This window comes from Balaenoptera acutorostrata, chromosome 13, assembly GCF_949987535.1.
Source record: "Balaenoptera acutorostrata chromosome 13, mBalAcu1.1, whole genome shotgun sequence".
NCBI lineage: Eukaryota > Metazoa > Chordata > Mammalia > Artiodactyla > Balaenopteridae > Balaenoptera > Balaenoptera acutorostrata.
In genome coordinates, this window is record NC_080076.1 from 83337759 (window position 1) to 83357477 (window position 19719).

At 47.7% G+C, this 19719-nt stretch overlaps 1 protein-coding gene across 2 annotated transcripts in view; it reads left to right on the forward strand.

The window, feature by feature from the left end:
• The window catches only part of CCDC60 (coiled-coil domain containing 60), a 164924-nt gene extending 146857 nt beyond the window's left edge, over positions 1-18067 (forward strand). Inside the window, exons 8-14 of one of the 2 annotated variants that reach the window (XM_007189482.2) lie at positions 5245-5329; positions 8426-8497; positions 11189-11251; positions 11908-12030; positions 13996-14127; positions 15689-15878; positions 17713-18067. In XM_007189482.2, the coding sequence (XP_007189544.2) occupies positions 5245-5329; positions 8426-8497; positions 11189-11251; positions 11908-12030; positions 13996-14127; positions 15689-15878; positions 17713-17814 (767 nt within the window). In that variant the 3' untranslated portion in view covers positions 17815-18067. The remainder of the gene's footprint in view (positions 1-5244; positions 5330-8425; positions 8498-11188; positions 11252-11907; positions 12031-13995; positions 14128-15688; positions 15879-17712) is intronic. The other variant, XM_057526848.1, reaches the window with a different exon arrangement.
• The last annotated feature ends 1652 nt before the right edge of the window (positions 18068-19719 follow it).

Sequence of the window (19719 nt, forward strand, 5' to 3'; positions counted from 1 at the left end):
CCTCTCTCAGCTCTGACATTTGAGTTTCTGAAGACACGAAGCTGGGGAGGGATGCAGGGGTGAGAGCATGCGTGGCCTTGGGAAGGCTCTGGAAGGTTGCAAGTGTAGGGGTAACAAGACCTGGTTTTCTTTTCAAAGGTCTGTGTGTGGTTATTAATGTTGTGTCCGCGCTGTGTCTCTTAACTCTGAAAACCTTGCTCTCAAGTAAGACAAGCAGAGAAGAGTCCCCAGCTTCAAGAAGTGCCTCAGTCCCAGAGTTCACATATGGTTCTCCCAGTGGCAACCTGAGAGCTGAAGGAAGGAGAGACCAGAGGGGGAAGAGACTTGGCAATGAGGGGAGGGGAGAATAGTGCCCTCTCTCCAGGCACCGGAGACACCACAGACCCTTCCCTAACGGCCATGCTACTCCTACTCCCAGTCTAACCAGTTGCCTGCTCCAGTCAGTGCCATCTCCCAAAGGTCTTTTGAACCCTACCCTCTTCATTCCTATTGCTTTTGTCTTAGTTTAGAGATAGAAAACTGGGGCATATGGGCTGGTTCCTGCAGACTGTGTTTTGTTTACCACACAAGGCTTTGTTTAAAAATAAAAAAAGTAGGAGTGACTTTTTAAGATTGAGAGATTGGACATCAAAATTCTGATTTTAAAAAAGTTATTCTTTTGTGGCAACAGTGGGCCTGCAACCCTGCATGACAACGGTCAACTGGAGCTGCCCTTCTTAGGTGGGGCATGTGCTCTCTAGTTTTCCACAGTCCCCACCACTCCCTGTTACTCCCAATCATTACATTACTCCCAGTTGGCCAAGTGCACGCCCATTTATCATCTCCTTTGCCCTCTTGTTTGTCTTAGAATGATGATGATGATACAATAACTAACCCTAAGGCGACTTTTATGTGTCAGGCACTGTATGTGTGTGTGTGTGTGTGTGTGTGTGTGTGTGCGTGTGTGCATGTGTCCTCACAACAAGTTTTTATACCTGTTTTGCAGATGAGGAAATTGGGGCACAGAGAGGTTAAATTATGTGCCCAAAGTCACACATCCAATAAGTGACGAAGCCAGGGTTTGAAACCAGGCAGTCTGGCTTTCATGTCACACTTAATTTCTATGCTTTACCCAAGTCTCTAGAAAAAGTGGGAAATGAAAGACCAAGAGAGCAGCCTGATTTTTCTTACACTGGCTCTTGTCACTCGCCTGTGGTATCTACTCCCTGTAGGTACATAGGTTTGGGAGCCCTGGTCCAGCTTTCATCACCTCTCATCTAGATGACAGTAGCAGCCTCCTAATTAACCTTCCTGCTTCTTGTCTTACCCTCCCTTGCCTACAGATTCTTCTCCATGTTGAACCAGAAGGAACTTTCTAAATTAAAAACTTAACGTAGTGCTTCCCAGCTTAATATCTTTCAGTGACGCCCCCATTGCCTCTAAGACACTGCGTCTGATCTTGTCCCAGGCTGTCTATAGTGGGCTCAGCTCTTGCCATGTCACACCTTATACCAGCTGCTCCGGCCTCACCAAAAAACTCTCTCCTCCTAAACAATGCACCTTCTTTCATGCCCTCCTCTGTCTGTGGTGCCCTTTCACCTCCAACCCTTCAGTCTAATGGACTCCTATTCAACCTTTAAGACCCAGCTCAAATATTCCCTCCCCTGTAAAGTTTTCCCTGACTCTCCTTCTCTCAATTCTCTTAGTATTTTGTATTTGCTTGTATTAAGTACTTAATTTTAATTTACAATTACATCTCACTGTATCAGGTAGGAACTTCTTTTGATAGGTACAGAGACCTGAAAAATAGTAGCTTAAAAAAGATAAAAATTAATTTTTCTTACAGATTAGAGATAGGGTGGTTCCAGAAGATCATCAGGGATCCTACTTCCTTCTGTCTTTCTTCTCCACCATGGATCACTTCATGGTCCAAAATGGCTGCTGGAATGCCAGTCATCAGAGTCACATCCTACGAGGGAAGCAGAAGGAAGTAGGTGAAGTAGAGAAGTGCTCACTCCCAGCTGAGTTTAAGCAGTCTTCTCAGAAGCTTCATACAGTATTTCTCCTAAAATCTCATGGCCCAGAATTTACTCACAGGGGCACACCTAGCTACAAAGGATGTTGGGAAGTTGGGCTAATAAATGCTTCCCTCACACACACAGACACAAAAGTACATATGCATACATATATTTCTGTTACTAAAGAAAGGAGAAAGGAGTGTGAGCTCCCTTCAGGCGTGGAACAATGTCTTACTCACCTTCTACCTGGCACACGGCAGGTGCACAGAAATGGCTGGGAGATGTATTCCCACCGGAGACCCAACATCCAGGAGAGAAAGTCCTTCTCCCTCAGCCTCCTCACCCTTTTCCTCTATTTATGCCTTAACCTCCATTGCATTTGTCAGAGCCTTAACAAAAGTAGATTAATTTCCCAGACTTTCATTGCCTTCTAAAACCTCCTCAAATTGATTCTGAATTCATGAATCCTATTCTAAGAGACACACCATCTGACCAAGGTTTAATCTCCAGGGCTGGCTGCATAATGAAGTCTTTGTGGACACAAATCACTGGGGACAGCAGGCCGTGGCCTCTCTGTGGAATGGTCCCTTCCCAAGTCAATGGCCAGGGGATTCCAGAGGAGCCAAAGCCCAGACCATTCCTTCCGCCAGTCTTGAATCTTCCAGTCTTGGAACTGTTGGAGGAGTAACTCAGAAGGAGGGGTCCTATGCCTTCTACTGTCCTATGCCCCCCCTCCCGCCACCGAAACAACCCCATACAACAAAAGGACTTCCTCTCTTTTCCCCCAACAGAGAGGAAGAAATGGGTATAGTTGCTCTCGAGGGGGATTCTTAGGCAGGCCGGGGATGGGCAGTGGAGGAAGGGAGTTAGAATTTTTTCTTTAGGGGTGTGACTTGGCATCTGAAACGGGGGATGCCGTTATCTCGGAGCACTGGGTAATGAAATCCCCGTAGCCCTGGGCACTGGGGACCAAGCAGGTTCCTCGGAGTGCGGACGTCCATCACAAGACCGTCTTCCTCAGGGAAACTCTATTTTGTGGCACCTGCACCTTTTCCAAACAAGTCTCTCCTTCCTTGGAGAGTAGACATGGGCCTTGGTGGGTAGATACGAGCCTTGGTGGGTAGACATGGGCTTCACAGTCCCAAGGCTTTGTTCTAGTTCATACATATCCAGCCTCAGCTATGTGATGGCCGGATCTTGATGTTGGTGGGCACCGTTCCTGCCCAGAGGCATTATTGGCAAGCAGAAAAAAACCTTTGGTGCATTAAATGGCATATGGAGCCTTATAGGGGATTCTCTAGGAGAGCTGCCCAACGTGCCAGGTCACTGGGCTCATTTGCTGGTGTCCACCCACTAGGCTGGTTTGCTTCCGGGTGGGGGCAGGAGTGGGGGGTGGTCAGCTGGTGCTGCTGGGTCCCCAAGAGAAGGGAAGAAGGTGGAGGAAGCATCCAGAGCTCCCTCATTAATAGGCTTCTGGACACACCCCAAGGATTCTGGGATGCGTGGCAGTAGGGAAGGTGGGCATGACAAGACAAAAATGAAGATCAAATCCAGGTCAAATGGAATCATGCCCACCAGTTACTAGGAAGATAAACCATCAGTACTTGAGAATGAGGAAGGTGGAGTGGAAAATGGCTAAATGTTGATGTTGATCACAGCCTAGATGGCTCCCGGTCCCTGAGGGGAGCACCCTTTCCCTAGCACCCAGTGACTGCATTCACAAACAAGGTTGGACACAAATGGCCCTGGGAAGCACTGGCTTCACCCTTCCAGGTATGGCTTTTGAGACTTGACCTTGAGCTGACTACAGGCGCCTACTTACTAAAGAGTAAAAAGTGTCCATGTTGGCATTGTCTTCCTTCACTGATATTCTAAATCTAGCTAATAGTCTCCCAAACCCTTCCTACTTTTTTTCTCCTTAGTCGTTTACTTATTTATTTAGCAAATATTGACAGAGGCGCCTGTATGACAAGCACGGTGCCAACTGCTTGCCCGCCTGTATTTGTACAAAACACTTAGGACTTCCACTCTCCCACCTTTCTTGAAGCACCTAGCTTACTCCAAATATATATTATTTTCCAACTTTTAAGAGTGTCCATGTATTAGATTCCCAGGGCTGCCTTAACAAAGTACATTTCCTGGCTTAAAACAATAGGAATTTATTGTCTCACAGTGCTAGAGGTTAGACTCTAAATCAAGGTGTCAGCAGGGCTATGCTTCTTCTGAAATCTGTATGGGAGAACCCTTCCTTGCCTTTTCTAGCTTCTGGTAGTTGTCGGTAAGCCTTGGCATTTTGGCTTGTAGACCCATCAGCAGTCCAGCCTCTGCCTCTGTCATCACATGGCCATCTTCTCCCTTTGTGTCTCTCTCCCCTTATTACAAGGACACCAGTCATATTGGATTGAGGGCCCATCCTACTCCAGTATGACCTCATCTTAGTTACACCTGTAGCCACCCTATTTCTAAATAAGAGTATGAATAATTCACATTCTGAGGTACTGAGGATTAGGACTTGAACATTATCTTTTGGGAGGACACAAGTCAACCCACAATAAAGTCAGGCACAAAGAAATATCTCTACATTGTGTAAAAAGCGACAATGTGAAGTATGAATATACAAGTCAACTAATGCAGTGAGGAGTGGGGGGAGCCATGGGGAGCCGGAGAATGCACTGGAAGGTCTAAAGGTCCCCATCAGCACGAGATGAGCCCCACCTCAGAGTCTTTTCCAGGGAAACTGGAGGCCCAGATTTGTAATGTGAAAACTTCCAGTTTTGAAAAGTTTGAGCATCTACATCAAATCAGATCAAACACATTTACGAGCTAGAGTCAGCCTGTGGATCACCAGTTTGGAACTTCAGGTCTTTGGAATCAGAGAGGGTTTTCCCGGACAAGTTGATTTCTTCTTGGAATTGGAAACAGTTATCTCAGGCTACAGAAGAGTGTTTAAGGGCGGGGTGGAGGGGGGCTGCGGCCAGGAGGAATGAGATGAAACAGGAAACAGAAAGAGCAGCCAAGACCCTCAAGGCCTCACAGGCCATGGGGAGGAATTTAGCTGTCGTCCCAAAGGAGATGGCCAGTCACTGGTTGGAAGCAGAGGAGTCACGTTTACAACCTGCAGACTTCTAGACCCCGGTCAAATCCTTCTCCGGCTCCCCAATACGCCAAAGCAGAGGGGATATCGGCCTGGGGGCTGGGCCGTGACCTGCGCAGTCCTGCAGACAGTGACCTCTTGTGTTCCCATCAGATCTGCAGAAGCTCCTGGAGATGGTTCGGGAAGATGCTCAGAGAACGGTCACAATGGCAAATGGGATGCAGAAACAAGCGGCCAGGTATGTTCTTTTGACACCTGGGCAAATAAAGGATGTCAGCCCCATAGTGATAACATTAAGAACAGCAGTTCCCAATGGTGGAGCATTTCCTCTGTGACAAGCGCTGAACCGTGTACTTTGCTCATGTGTATCACCTCCCTGAGTTCTTCCAAGAACCCTACAAGGTAGGTACTATTGTCTTTATTTTACAAATAAGGAAATGAGGTTCAGAGAGGCTAACGAATGGTAAGGCCACAACTCGAATCCAAATCTTTCGTATTCCAAAAACTCTTCTCTTATCCACTCCGCTGCACTGCTTCTCAGGAACCCAAAGGTTATTCATTCATTCTTCTAGTGAGTATTTCTGAATATGGATGGACCGTACTAATTACTGCAGGAAGTGTTATGAAAGAAAAGCTCAGACCTGTGAGAGGACATAATAGGGGCATCTGATCTAGTCTGGGATGCGGATGGGGATGAGAGAAGTTCCCTCCAAAGAAGAAACTTTAAGCTGAGATTTTGGATGAAGCATGAGAAAGAGCTCACCAGCCACAGTCGTTGGGGGGTAGCCGGGAGAGCCAGCAAGGGGAGTGAATACTACAGACAGCACATGTGCAAACATGGTCAAAAGGGAGTGTAACACCTTCAAGGAACTGAAATGCTTCCCAAATGGGATGGGCAGAGATATAAGTCTGTCTGGGGACCTTGGAAGCCACCTCTAGGATTCTGATTTCTATCCTAGGAACAAAAAGAATCCTTTGAAGTTTCAAGCCCGCAACCAATGTAATTGGCTCAGAGAGTCAGACTTGAACCTGAGGTGTGCTCCTTCCGGCGGAAAGCCCTGTCCACTGGACTTCTGACCTCTAAAAGCCTCAGAGAGCTTTTAGAGGCTAGAGCCGAAGTTCCCTTTCCAAGTGTGGATCCCTCAGAGTAAGCAGATGACTTCCTGAGAATAAATGAGGCACTGGAGAGGTTCATCATCGCCTTCAGCCTCCTGGGATGCCGGCTATGACTTACTGGTTATTGTTATTACCACAATTAGGGTTCACCAAGCACGTGCACATGCATCACACCCGCCTCTGCTTGTTAACGATGAATTGGCTGCTGCCGCCTCATCTCACATCGGGGCTCTGGAGGGTGGCGTTGAAGGCTCTCAGAGACGGTGTTGGCCCTTAAGGCCCCGGTCGCTGCGCCTGATTTATCAGCGTTAAAGACAGATGACAGCGATGAAGCATCAGCTCCAAGAGGCTCCTTCCTTTGCAAGAACTCACGCCATGAATACTGGCTTTGGAGTCAGACCGACACAGGTTCAAGACCTAGTGCCTTTGAACAAGTCCCTCAGCCTTTCTCTAAACCTCAGCTTTCTCGTCTGTAAAATGAGATTGTGTTTCATCAAAGCACTGGCAGTGGTACCAGGTAGACTGGGGTCAATCTCCATTTCCGTGACTTAATTGCTGTGTGCTGTTGAGCCAGTTGCTTCACCTCTCTGAGCCTGATTCCAATTCTGTAAAATGAGGCTCATTAACAACCTATCCCGAAGGGCTGTAATGAGAATTAAATGATAATTTCCTAGTAAAGTGTTTTTATTGTTGTGGAAATAATGTCTACATCACTGAGTCGTTTGAAGCATTTAGTGAGATAATGCATTTAACATATTAGCATGTGCCTGGCATACTGTAAGCACACAAAAATTGGTGACAGTGGTGGTGGTGGTTGTTACTTTTGTTTCACATACAGCATCCTGTGGAACCTTTGCAGCCACTCGCTGAGACAGGTTGATTAACCAATACCCAGCACCATGGTCCCATCTCGTAGATGGAGAAGGATGGCCAGGAGTGACCTGCTTCAGTTCCTCAAAGACAAAACCACACAAGAACCTGCTTCTCACAGAACTCATCACGTGGCCTCTGCATTCACTTTAATGATAAAATAACCATGGTTACAGTGCGAGAACCTGTTGAAATTTCCCATCCTTTTCAATTCTCCTCCAGGAGAAAAATCTCCCTAATCCCTTGCTAAGGCAGCAAATATTGAAGGCTTCTCTGTGGAGCTGCCCAGAGACAATTAGGGGAAGCTGCAGATTTTCTTTTGCTCTCCTCACTTTAAAAATGTAGATTCCTATTTCACTTTAGACAGCAAGTCTGCTCCCATCAAGCCTGACGTAGAATTCTGGGGGTTTTAGGAACCCCTGAAAGCCTTCTCTCCCAGCCCTCAGCTGCAAGGGCCAGACCGCCCTCTGGTCACCTGTCTTAGGGCATTTGGTCTGGTATAATAAAAATCCCATAACTGAGTGGCTTGTAAACAAGAGACATTTATTTCGCACAGTTTCTGGAGGATGGAAAGTCCGAGATCGAGGTGCCAGCAGATCAGCGTCCGGCACGGACCCTCTTCCTCATAGACGGCTGCCTTCTCACTGTGTCCTCACGTGTAGAACAAACAAGCTAGTTCTCAAGGGTCTGCTTTATAAGGACATCAATTCCAGTCATTAGGGTTCCACCCTCATGATCTAATCACCTCCTAAAGACCACCACCTCCTAACAGCATCCTCTTGGGATGAATTGGGGGGGCCATAAACATTCAGACCATAACATCACCTAGGAAGATGACCTTTTCTTAAAATCCTCTAGCAGTATTTTACAAATGTCCCTGAAGATCAGAATCAGCTGGGGCGCTTGTGGAAACTACAAATTTCTGGTCTTCATCCCAGACCCACTGAATCAGAATCCTTAGAGGAAACCGCATTTTTTAACAGGCACTTCAAGCAGGCATTATTTCATGGTATGCCAGGAAATGCTAAGGTTTTCAAAGTATGCTCTCTGCACACCTGCATCAGAAGTCTGTGTGTGTGTGTGTGTGTGTGTGTGTGTGTGTGTGTGTGTGGTTTTAAATGCAGCTTCTGGGGTCCCACTCCAGGCCTGATGTATCCAAATCTCTGGGAGCGTGGCTCAGGAATCTACATTCTCATTCTGAGCAATTTTTCCAGGTGACTCATGCCCTCCTGTAGAGCCTAGGATCCCTGCTCTAGAAGGAGAACTCTCCATTCTCCCACAGATATCTAGTGCCTTGGGGAGCATCATTTGTTCAGCACCTTATTAAGTGACTCATCTTGCTTTGCAGTATCTTGTCAATGCTCAGACAAAACAAGAGCGATTCTGCCTATAAAGACATGCAGACCACCCGCAAATCAAGGTAGGAAGGCCCGGGGCCCTAGCAGGTGGGTCAGGAGGCACCGCACAGTTATGGGTGGCGTTGCAGAGATGCCCCTCACCAGGCCGTGGAAAGTGGGGCAGGGAGGGGGATCTTCTTCCTTCTTCACTGGAAATAAGTTCCTTAACTCCCAGGTCTTGGGGGTGAGTATTCAGCCGTTTCTCCCCAATAATCGTATACCATAAAGTTACAATCTTCTGGTAGTGGAGGGATGAAGTGGGGAGGGTATGTTACAGAACTACCTCTTCCCTTTTTACTTGGGTGACTTGTAATGGGGGAGGTAAAGGTCTGCCCCCAATTCGTTTATTCATCTATAGAATATTCCTCAGTCCCCGCTGTATGCCAGGAAGTGTGCTCAGCTCTTTAGAGATTCAGCAGCAAACAAGACAGAAGCAGTCTGACCACATGGGTGGATCCCACTGTCTGGTCTGGGGTCATAACTCCTTTTGTGTCATAGACTCTTTGACCATCCGAGGAAGCTCACAGACTCCTTTCAGAAAAAATGCTTTCAAATGCAGACTCTAAATGACAAAGGTTTACAAAGAAATCTATAGTAATATCGATTACAATATTACAACCAAACATGAGCTATATAGTCATCTATGAGCTTCTTTAGCAATACCTTATACAGTAAGACTTAGCAGCAGGTCTAATAGCTACTGTAATTTTGGATTAGTGTCAAGTGTAAATGATTTTTCAAAATATCTACCACAATCTTAACGTGATGTGTAAAAATGGTGATTTCCGTTTCTGTGAAAGGCTAGGTAAAGATGTGAGCTGTTGTTTTCCATCTGCATTCATGGACTCCTTGGATCCTGCTTGTGGTTGAGAACTGCTGTTCTAATAGGAGAGTCATGCATTTATCAGATAACCCCACAGAGGTAGCTGTATAATCAGGACTGTGGAAAGCATTCTGAAGGAGGATTATGGAGGATTTGGTGAATGTTGAGCACCAGGGTTCTAACCAAGGCTGAGTTTGACATTTAAGCTGAGACCTGAAGGAAAAAAGAACAGTTAGCTAGCCTATGGCTGGGAAAGCTGGGATCTGGAATCTGCATTCTCATTCTGAGCAATCTCTCCAGGTGATTCCTATGCCTTCCCCCTGTAGAGCCTACGGTGCCTGCTCTAGAAGGAATAGTAGGAATAGTGTTCTGAGCAGAGGGAATAGCATGTGCAAAGGGTCTGAGGCAGGAGGACGCTTAGAGGCACTGAGCAAAGACCAGTATGGCTGCAACTCAAGGAGGGCCAAGGAGAGGGGAGACTGAGACAGGCAGAAGGGTGTTTTGTTGTTGTTTGTTTGTTTGTTTATCACAGCTAATAACACTGCTTGCTTCCTTTCCTGCCTCCCCGCCAAGTCACACTATCAGCCCTAGAAGAGAGCCGTCTACAGGAGGAAGGTCAAAGCCAGCCTGCTCCCCCCAAAAATTCAGCAGCAGAGGTTGGGGCAGCTGGGTGGAATCCAGACACATGGCCTTCTGGGTATTATTACTAGGGCTCTGCTTCCCAGCACGGTGGGATAGGGCTTGCTGCATCGCCTGCCAGACCTAAGGCCTCTAGGTCTAGTCCAGTGAGCCTCTGGGAGAAGCAGCAAAGGCCGGGCCCTTTCCTGTGGGGAGTGGTCTGGGAAATGGCCTGAAGAAGCCCCGCCTGCCACAGGCTGGAAGGGAAGGGTTAGCCACGCATCACAGGGATAAGGAAAACAGTCTTACCCTCTAGAGGCACACAGATAAAGCAGTCAAATCGGTTTCTCAGATGTTTAGAGAAAAAAAGGGAGGCAGCGTGTGAGAGAAGATGCTGGGCACCGATGCTGAAGGCCCAGGCCACTGAAGGAGGAGCTGGAAGAATGTATGGGGGGATGGGCACGGGCAAAGACCTTCACCCCCATCTAGGGACCCTAGCCAGGCAAAGTCACAGGAGGCAGCAGCTGCTTAGGGAATTCACCCCACCCCCACCCCCACCCAGAAAGGGTCAAACGGCACCAGGAGTTGACTGATCACAGATGAGGAAACTCACGATCCAGAGCAGAGGTGCTTATCCACAGCCTGGGAGGAGGCAGTGCCAGGGTTGGGCTCTGAGCCCAGCTCTGCCTGCCTCCAACGTTGAGTGCAGTGGGTGCTCAGCACCAGGGTCCAGTTTAGAGAAGAGAAGCCTTGAATGAAGAGGCGGCCTGGGGCCGGGAACACCACAGACAATGTGCCCAGGAGGACTCGACCCTCCCCTCAGCAGGTCTGCACTCAGCCCCAGGGTAAGTGCTGACAAGTGTAGAGAGGAGGATGGGAGGGTCCGAAATGAACCTGCCCTCCAGATGGAGAGACCGATTTTATACAGATGAAGCTGGGATCCAGAAGATACGTCATCCCAACAATGTGCAGAGGCAAGAGGCCACAGTTGGACTTGGAGAGTCAGAGCAGGCAGAACTTGCTCTAGGCCGTGAGACAGGGTGGGATGTGAGCAGGTGGAGAAGAAACGAGGACTGTCCAGGCAGTGTGTCCGGTAGGAGTAAAGGCCAAGACGGGGGGGGAAATGCACACCGAGTTCTATTTCTGATGCCTCGATTAGAACCACCACCCTCACCTGAATCCTGGCGGCTAGCAGGTGTCATGGGGGCCCTAAAGTCACCCTTTCTGGAAAAATAAGGCTCCAGGCAACTTGAAACCAACCTTTGTGTTTCAGTGACAGATCCAGCAGTACAAGTGGAGACAGCCACTCCCAGGTGCTCCAGAAGAAGTCTAAAAGGTAGGCCAGCTGGGCAGCGGAAGATGCCAGGCAAGAGGGACCGTGGCAACTCTCCATCTTCCCAGGGGTGTAGAAATAACCCGGTGCACACCAGACTCCCTGAAGCCATAGACACACCTGAAGGACAAAGGACCCCTGGGGCAAGGGGCTCATGGCCAAGATGCTGAGCAACCAGACAGACACCGGCAACAAGTTCTTCCTTCATGCTTGGCGCCGGGCAAAGCATTCTGTATTCGTTATCTTGCTTATTCCTCAAAACCAATCCTATGAGCCAGGGGTGCTGTCCCATTCTCCAGAGGAACAGACTGAAACCTGGGCAGGTGAAATGTCTCACCAGAGGCCACACAGCTAAAAAGTGGTGGTATGGGAGTTTGAACCTGAATCTCCCAGCTCCATCACACCATCCTTAACGCTTGCTGGGCTGAAGAGACCAGATGTCTCTCTGTGGGCTCGTTTAATAAGGCCTGACCCACCAGCCTGATGTTTTCGGGAAGATCTATCTTCCCTACCTCCGGGGGAGTGCCGAAGGAGGCTCCAGTGAGGGTGGAGAACCTGGGTGGGTATTATTGCAGAGCACCTTGGGGCCCGGGGAGGCCAGCCTCATGGGTCTGTCCCTTGGGCTCCGTCCCCCAAGCCCTTCTCATCTGTGTCCACAGCCGCTCCAACCGTGACATCATCCACTGCAAGAGTGGGGTGTGTAACGCCATGAGGGCCAAGTTTAACAGTGTGGCCCAAGAGGCTGGCCTCTGTCTACAGGACAAGATGGAAATCCTCATGAAGTAAGGGCACACATACATCCATTCACTCAAAGGATGTTCATCTGGCACTTACTCTGTACCCACCAGATGCTAGGAGTTGGGGTTATAACAGGGAACAAGAAGGACCTGTTCCCTGCCCTCAGGGAACTTGTAGTCTCCTGGAAAATATGGGCAGAGACAAAATACCTGAATTGATAAATTTATAGGTACAAATTATGATCATTACTGTACAGTAAGAGAACAGGCTTCTCGGAGAGAGGGAGAAACCGTGGGATCCTAATGCAGGTTGGATAATCCAGGAAGACCCCTCTAAGGAGGTGATGTTAAGGCTCAGCCCTGACACATGAAGAGGAGCTGGTGGTATGGTGAGAAGGTGGAAAGGCATTCCAAGCAGCAGGAAAAGTGCATACAAACTCCCAAGGTAGGAAGGGACATAGAACATTTGAAGAGGAGGAAGAAGTGGTAGGTGAGCTCTGCATCATGCACAGCCATAAATGTCATGATTAAGACTTGGAAGTTGACTTTCAGAGCAGCAGCAGACAACTGGAAGCTTTTCTTTTCTATTCTAACAAGCCAGTCACTGCCTCCCTTCCCACCTTACCCCTTGACTACGGTGACTGTTTACCCCAGTGAACTCATCCATTCAGCGAAGGTTTCATGATGACCCTTTGCCCTCTCACCCTCTCAGCGTGGAGGGACCAGCTGCTCTGGGCCACAGGTCCAAAGTTGACTTGCCCCTACCTTTTGGGAGCTCCCAGTCTAGTGAGGGAGACAGACAAATAAAGAGGCGATTACCACACAGGGTGATGAGGGCCAGCATGGGAATAAGGAGGTGGCTAAGGGAACACAGAAAGGTCCAAGGGAAATCAGAAAGGTCTTCCTGGAGGAAACAATATTTTCAGCTTAATAAAAACAGGTGATATTTCCAGGGCACTTAGTATGTACCAGACATGGGTGTAAGAGCTTTGTTTTTATCACTTGGGCCTCACAACAGTCCTGTGGGATAGGTGCTATTATTAGACCCATTTTACAGATGAGAAAAGTGGGCTCAAAGATGTCTCTTGTCGACGGCCACGCGCTGGTTAAGTATTAATAGTAAAGGTGGAATTCAAATCTAGACGGTCACACAGGAACTGTAGGAGGGAAGAGAGTTCCAGGGAAAAGCAACAGCAAAGTCCCAGAGGCAAGAAGGGGCACAGTGGGCCATAAACTGCCAGTAGTCAGGTGTGCTGGGGCTTAGGTTGTTTACAAGGTAAGCGGAGAGATAGACAGAGGCCAGATCATAAAAGGCCTTCCTAACCCAGCTGTGGAGGTTGAACTTTATCTCAGAGACTTTGTTCATGAGCCAAACCATAAAATGCTGGGAGGAAAGGGATAGAAAGGATAGAGATAAAGCTGGAAGATGATGTAGGGGCTGAATAATCCAGAGCCTTGGAGGGTAAGTCACTCAGAGGACTTTACTCTGAGTAAATGGGAAGCCATTGAAATTCATAATATATAGGTGAGGACATGGTTATATTTATAATATAGTCTCTGTGGAGAGAGAGGACATATACACCAAATGATAAAGGGAATGGGGAAGAGAGGAACCAAGATGAGTTAAACACCTACTGTGTGTCTGGCACTAAGCGCAGCACTATACACACATTATCATTTCCTCCTCACCACTGGGATCTAGGAATCATTATTATCCTTCATTTTACAGATGAGAAAGCCGTGTAAATACAATCTGAAGTAGGGAGAGAATGAGGTCTGATTGAAAAATGACTGGATTTAGCGAGACTTGAGCATTTCAGGACCTCGGAGAGAGCTATATGCTCTTGTGCCCAAAGCCAGCTTGTATATTAGAGTGGCTGAGAGGAGAGGGTTAAGAAGTACCGCAAGAAGGAAAAGGTGTTTGACTCAGATCTCGAAGGGCAGCTAGGATGGTTAAAGGAGAAGAGTATCTGATTCTTCTTCCTCTTTCTCATACAACCTGTGATGCAGGCGCCAAGAAGAAAGAGGTCTCCAGAAGTTCTGTTCTTTTGACCTTGTCTCAAATTTCCAAAAGGATGTAGCAAAAATGAGACACCACATCTCCATGGTAAAAGGAGATGCAGAAGAAATTGCAGACCACTGGTAAATATCCTGAGAGCCAGATAAGACAGTCCCTGAAGTGGGTGAAGGGGGCAGTGGTGTTACAAAATTACATTTGATCCCATTATCCTTCAAGACACAGAGAGGCATCACTCCAGAACTGTCCTTGGCCACCAGTACCACCCCCCAAACCAGGCTATATCCAGAGTACAACCAGGCAAGAAGCCCTCAGTTCCTGAACTACAGATGATCTACCCAGCTGTGTTCTCCATATTTACCTTGTTTGATTCAGCTTGCAAATATGGAAGTCCTATCCAAGCTATCTCCTATAAGAGAGGTAGAAGAGGCAAACCAATCTGAAAATTCTACAGATTCTGAGGTCTATGGGGGGGAGAACTATATTCCCCCAAATAATTTAACTCTTAAAGATACAAAGCCAGACAGGCATATCCCAGGACCCCTGTGCCCCAGCACAGGGATGACAATAAGTACAACAAAAAGCAATGTGAATTGAGTGATTACTGGCTGGCAGACCCTCTCCTAAGCAATTTCCATAAATTATCTATTTTATTCCCCACAAAAACCCCAAAGGGTACATATCAACCCCCCACTTTACAAACAAGGAAACGTTAGGATTTAAACCTCTGGCTGACCTGTCTCTATGCTTAGCAGCGATATAAAATTGGAGTCTGATTTCCCAAAGCTCCATCCTGTCAGGGTGAGTAAATCAAGATCTACGAGTAAGATGGGAAAGCCTAAAAATGTACCCAGAATCCCTTCAACAATTTTAATAATGCAGACTGGGAGCTTACAAAGATACATGAATAAATATATAAATATATATCACAACTATAAAGCAATATGAGCAGCCAGAATGTATGATGGAGGATCAAGTTCTTCAACTTTTTCTGCAATCAGGGAAAAAAACCCTTTTTTTCATGAGATACCACTGCTGCCGTCACCCGCACCTGAACCCCCAGGTTAGAACCTACCTCGTTCCCACCATCTCAAGGATGGATTCCCAAACTACCTTCACACGCTGTCAACATATTAATAGAGATTCTTGAAATACACAAAGCTGTGACTCCTGCTTACTCGTTATCAGGGACATGGAAAGTACACACACACACACACACACACGCACACGCACGCACACACACACACGCACAGACACAGCAGCAGCAGCACCTTGTGTGTGAGAGCCTCTTGCATCCTAGAAGGTATCCCACAGATGTGTCTGTGTCCTCCCTGGCTTGATTAACTCTCAAAAGAGAAGCTTCAGAATACCAGCATTCTTCCTTTCTTCTAACTTTTCACATTGTCTGCTTGGTAGAAAAACCATAAATGCATCACTTTAAAGCATGCCCTTAATTTTTTTAATGCGATGCAAATCATGCTCCAGCTTTTACTATCCATAAAAATAAAGACTTGCCTGATGTGTGGGCACTTTACATTGAGGAGGGAGGAAAGTCCCCCAGATAGAGACCGATGCTGCCCTGGAGACATCACATGAGTGATAGAGGTCGTGGAGATGGGGTCCCTGTGGTGCCCAGGCCCATCTCCCAGCAGTTTCCTAACTGACCCTCTCCTCTTGGAACTGAAGGTACTTTGACCTGCTGTCCAAACTCCCTGAGGATCTGAAGAATTTCCGCCCTGCCAAAAAGATCCTGGCGAAACTGCAGAAGTTTGGGGAAAATCTGGACCTGAGGATCCGGCCGCATGTTCTCTTGAAGGTGCTGCAGGACATGAGAGTCTGGGAGCTGTGCTCTCCGGACATCGCAGTGGCTATCGAGGTACTGACCACCTCCTTTCCCCTCACAGTGCCTCTGGCACACTCGTTCATTCCTCTCTCAACATCCAGGCACTGTTTACGTTTTTAAAGTTTTAAAAAGACATAAAGGCCTTCATGGAGCTCATCATCTAATAGGAGAGGGATTGTCACGTGAGCTTGGTTGTTCAACTCCAGGGGACATTATATTCTGTGTAAACGGTGCCCCCTGGAAACTTGGAGGTTTTGGAGAGACATAAATAAATGGACATGTGAATACAATAACTGGCAATCATAAAAAGGAGCCCTCGAAATCTGGCAGCTTAAAATTGTGGCCCATGGACCTCACGTGGGTACTCGTTAGTGCAGAATCTCAGGCTCCAAATCATATCTAAGCAACTCAGGATCTACATTTAAATGAGATGCCGGGTGACTTGTATGCACAATAAAGTTTGAGGAGCCCTGATTTAAGGTAAATGTAGAGGAGGCTTATCGTAACTAGAGCCACTGGGGAAGATGACTTTAAAGCTGAGATCTGAACAATGTAAAGGCAGCACCACGAAGAGAAGGGGAAAGAGCAGGTCGGGAAGAGGGAACAGCTGGTGCAAAGGCCCCAAAGCAGGACAAAACTTGACCTGTTCAGCGGCAGTCAGTGGATTCGGAAGGAAGAGAGCCGGAAGATGCACAGTTCCAAGGGGATTGAAGAGGTCAGTCTGTGCACATCTCTGATGGTCAAGTTAAGGATTTAGGTCTTTATCTGGAGGGTGCTGACGAGCCACTGAAGGGTTTGCAGTAGCGGCTTACCTTCCCTACCCACCCTAGAAGTTCCAAGTGCTCTATTCCCTTAGGGCATCAAAAGGGGTCAGCAGATGGGGGGAGGGGGGAGGGCCCACACTAAGGTATTAACAGGTGTCAGTGGAGTCACTTCCTTAATTTTATCTGATGGCACGTGTCCATTTTAATAGGGCTTTCAATGCCTCAAGATAAAGAAGTGACTCAGGTGGTAGTATTCTCAGTCCTCTCGGTGTTTTCATGAGAGGTTGGCCCTTCCGCAGGCTGACCTGGGTTGTGTATATGGGTGCAAGGTCAGGAGTGGGGGAGAGAGGATGACCTGTGGACAAGTTCATCTGCCCGGACTCTACTTCCCATGTCCTGGGAAGCTCTTCCGGGAGAGGCTCTGGCAGGCTACTCCGAAACTAAGTCTAGGGCATCTGTCCGGTTATGGGGTCTGCATTCCCCCTGCCAATTGTGGAGGCCGTGGAAAAGGCAATCGCTGAGTGGGTAAGAGGGGAGGGGCGCTGGATGCTCTCCTTTCGCTGAGCTGAGTTCATGGCCCTAGCTACAGAAGTCAGCGTGCTCTCCTCCCAGTGAGAACGTCACAGAACCTCTGTTAACCCGGATGTGGGAGTCTTTTAACCTGGAATCTACATGAAACTCTATGTTTTGTGTCTTAACCCTTGCCCGGAAGCAAGCCCATAGTTGTCCTCAATTCTCGAAGGGGCCTATGAACCCAAAAAAGTTTAGGGTCAAATGACTTTTTAAAAAGATATTCAGGAGTAGAAAAGAGAGAAAGATGCAGACAACTGGGTTTTCCTGCTCTCCCCAAATTTCTTGGGGTCAGTGGTGACAGTATGGGACTTAACATTAGCCTGCCGAACCGGGAAGCTGGAAAGAGACCCTTTTCTTGAGAGAACCATCCCCAGCATGATGCTCCAAGCATTATGAATGCCTGAAGGGTGGGAGGTATCCTGGGGCCACAGCCTCAATCACAGATCTTCCAGGATCTTGTTGGGGAGGGCGGGGGCGTGGAGTCTAGCTTTCAGACCAAATCTGAGGCTGTCACTGTGTCTGCCCCTCAGTTTGTGCGAGAACACATCATCCATATGCCTCAAGAGGATTATATCAACTGGCTGCAGAACCGAATCAACGTCCCCATCCGGTCCCACAGTGCCCAGATGTAGTGGGCCTGGGTTGACCAGCGATCCCAGTGGAGGAGGGCTGTCTACACTGTGTTCCTGTTTCCTGCCTACTCTCATGGATACTCATTATGATCTAGTAGGGTCATCTGGAGACCAGATGACCCTACCAACATTCTAGAGGGAGCTCCTCCCAGGTGGAAACTCCCTTCTACCTCACACCCCAGCCTCAGTCGCCCAGCCTCCGTTCCTCATTGGTCCAGCCTGACTCTACCTACCCCCTCTCCAGAATCCTTCACTCTATTTCTCCTCCTCAAATTCTAGATAATAAAATTGGGTTGAATGTTTGATGTTCGGCTGGGAAAAAGTTGGAGCTGTGAATTTGGCCGTGGTATTCAGATCCTAATAATAACATACAGTTATCATTTATTGAGTTTTTGTTATACAACAGGCCCAGTGCTGGGTGATATTATTGCCTAATAATATCATTTAAATCTCACAATTACTTGGTTAAGTAGGTACTAATGTTATCCCCATTTCACACCATTGGAGCTAGAGTGTATTTCTCAGCTTTGTATATACTGTCCTGGATAGAGATGGGTGGATGGGTGGATGGGTGGATGGGTGGATGGGTGGATGGGTGGATGGATGGATGGATGGATGGATGGGTGGGGCATTTCCCAATAAGGCAAATAGTGTGCCAGAAAATCTCATTCTTAAGAGTGCTTGTAATATCTTGTGCTGGTTTTGGTTGTACAAGGAAGCTTAACTTCCTGTCATCTCCAAATGTGTGTGGGCTCATTACCATTTAACCTCTTTTCTCATCTTGATCTTCTGCTTCCCTACATTCTCACTAAGTTATAGGACCTGTAGTCATTTTAACTCTGTCACTGATGGCCAAGCGGGATTAACAATGAAACAGCTGGACTTGATTTGCAGTTATGCCCCGATTATCAGAACACTCATATAGGCTGGACCCCGGCATCTCTCCATGATCCAGAAGGGGTGGACGGGAAGAGAGTTGAACTGGAACTATTTTTCTGTCTAAGCAACATCTCACTCATCCGTTCACCTCTTCAGTTATTTACTCATTCATTCAATGAATATTTATCAAGAGCTCAATATGCATCAACCAAGTTCTGGGTTCTGAGGGTAGAGCAGTGACCAAAGCAGACAAGGCTCCTGATCTCGAGAGTTTACACGGAGACAGACAGTTTACATGGAGTCAACAAAGGCTGATGGGGAGGGCAGAGGGACTGCGTGACATCCGCATTGATACCCTTTGTTTAGTGTGACTCTGTGACAGCCATTAGGGTATAGAGGTGAGATGCAGTCTGTAAGGAGTCTGCAAAGTTAAGAGATCCTAAACTTCTCTGTATTAAGTAAGAATTGGGGTGAGGGGGGACAGAGAAGAAAGGAGGAGGGCAAAGGCCTAGAGGCGAAAAGAAGCTTAATGTCATCTGAGGAGCTAAAATAACATGCGTCTGGCGGGACTGTAAGATCAGGTTGGTGGTGCAGAGCGGGGGACGGGAGGAGAGGGAGTACGGGAGGGCGGCGGAAGCCAGATTTTTCGGTGCCTTCTAGGCTATGGGGAGCCATGGAAGGATTTGCAGCAGGGGAATAATCAGATTTGCATTCAGAAAAAAAAAGACCCCTGTGTGAGGACGAGGCAGGGAGAAGGGCACGAAGATAAGGCTGCGGCAGCGACTGTGGGGAGACAGGAATGTCAGGAATCATGTCCGGTGTTTCAGCTCAGAGCTCTGGCTGGAGGACGATGCCTTTAATGTACCAGGAGGAGAGGAAGAAAAGAAGGTTCAGAACGAGAAGGTAAGGAGTTCTGTTTTGAGCATGTTGAGTGGGAGATGCTTGTGGGACCGTCGAGTGGGGGAACTTAAAACTCAGGAGACAGGGTAGCACTAGGGATAGAAATATGACACCAACATCCTATGG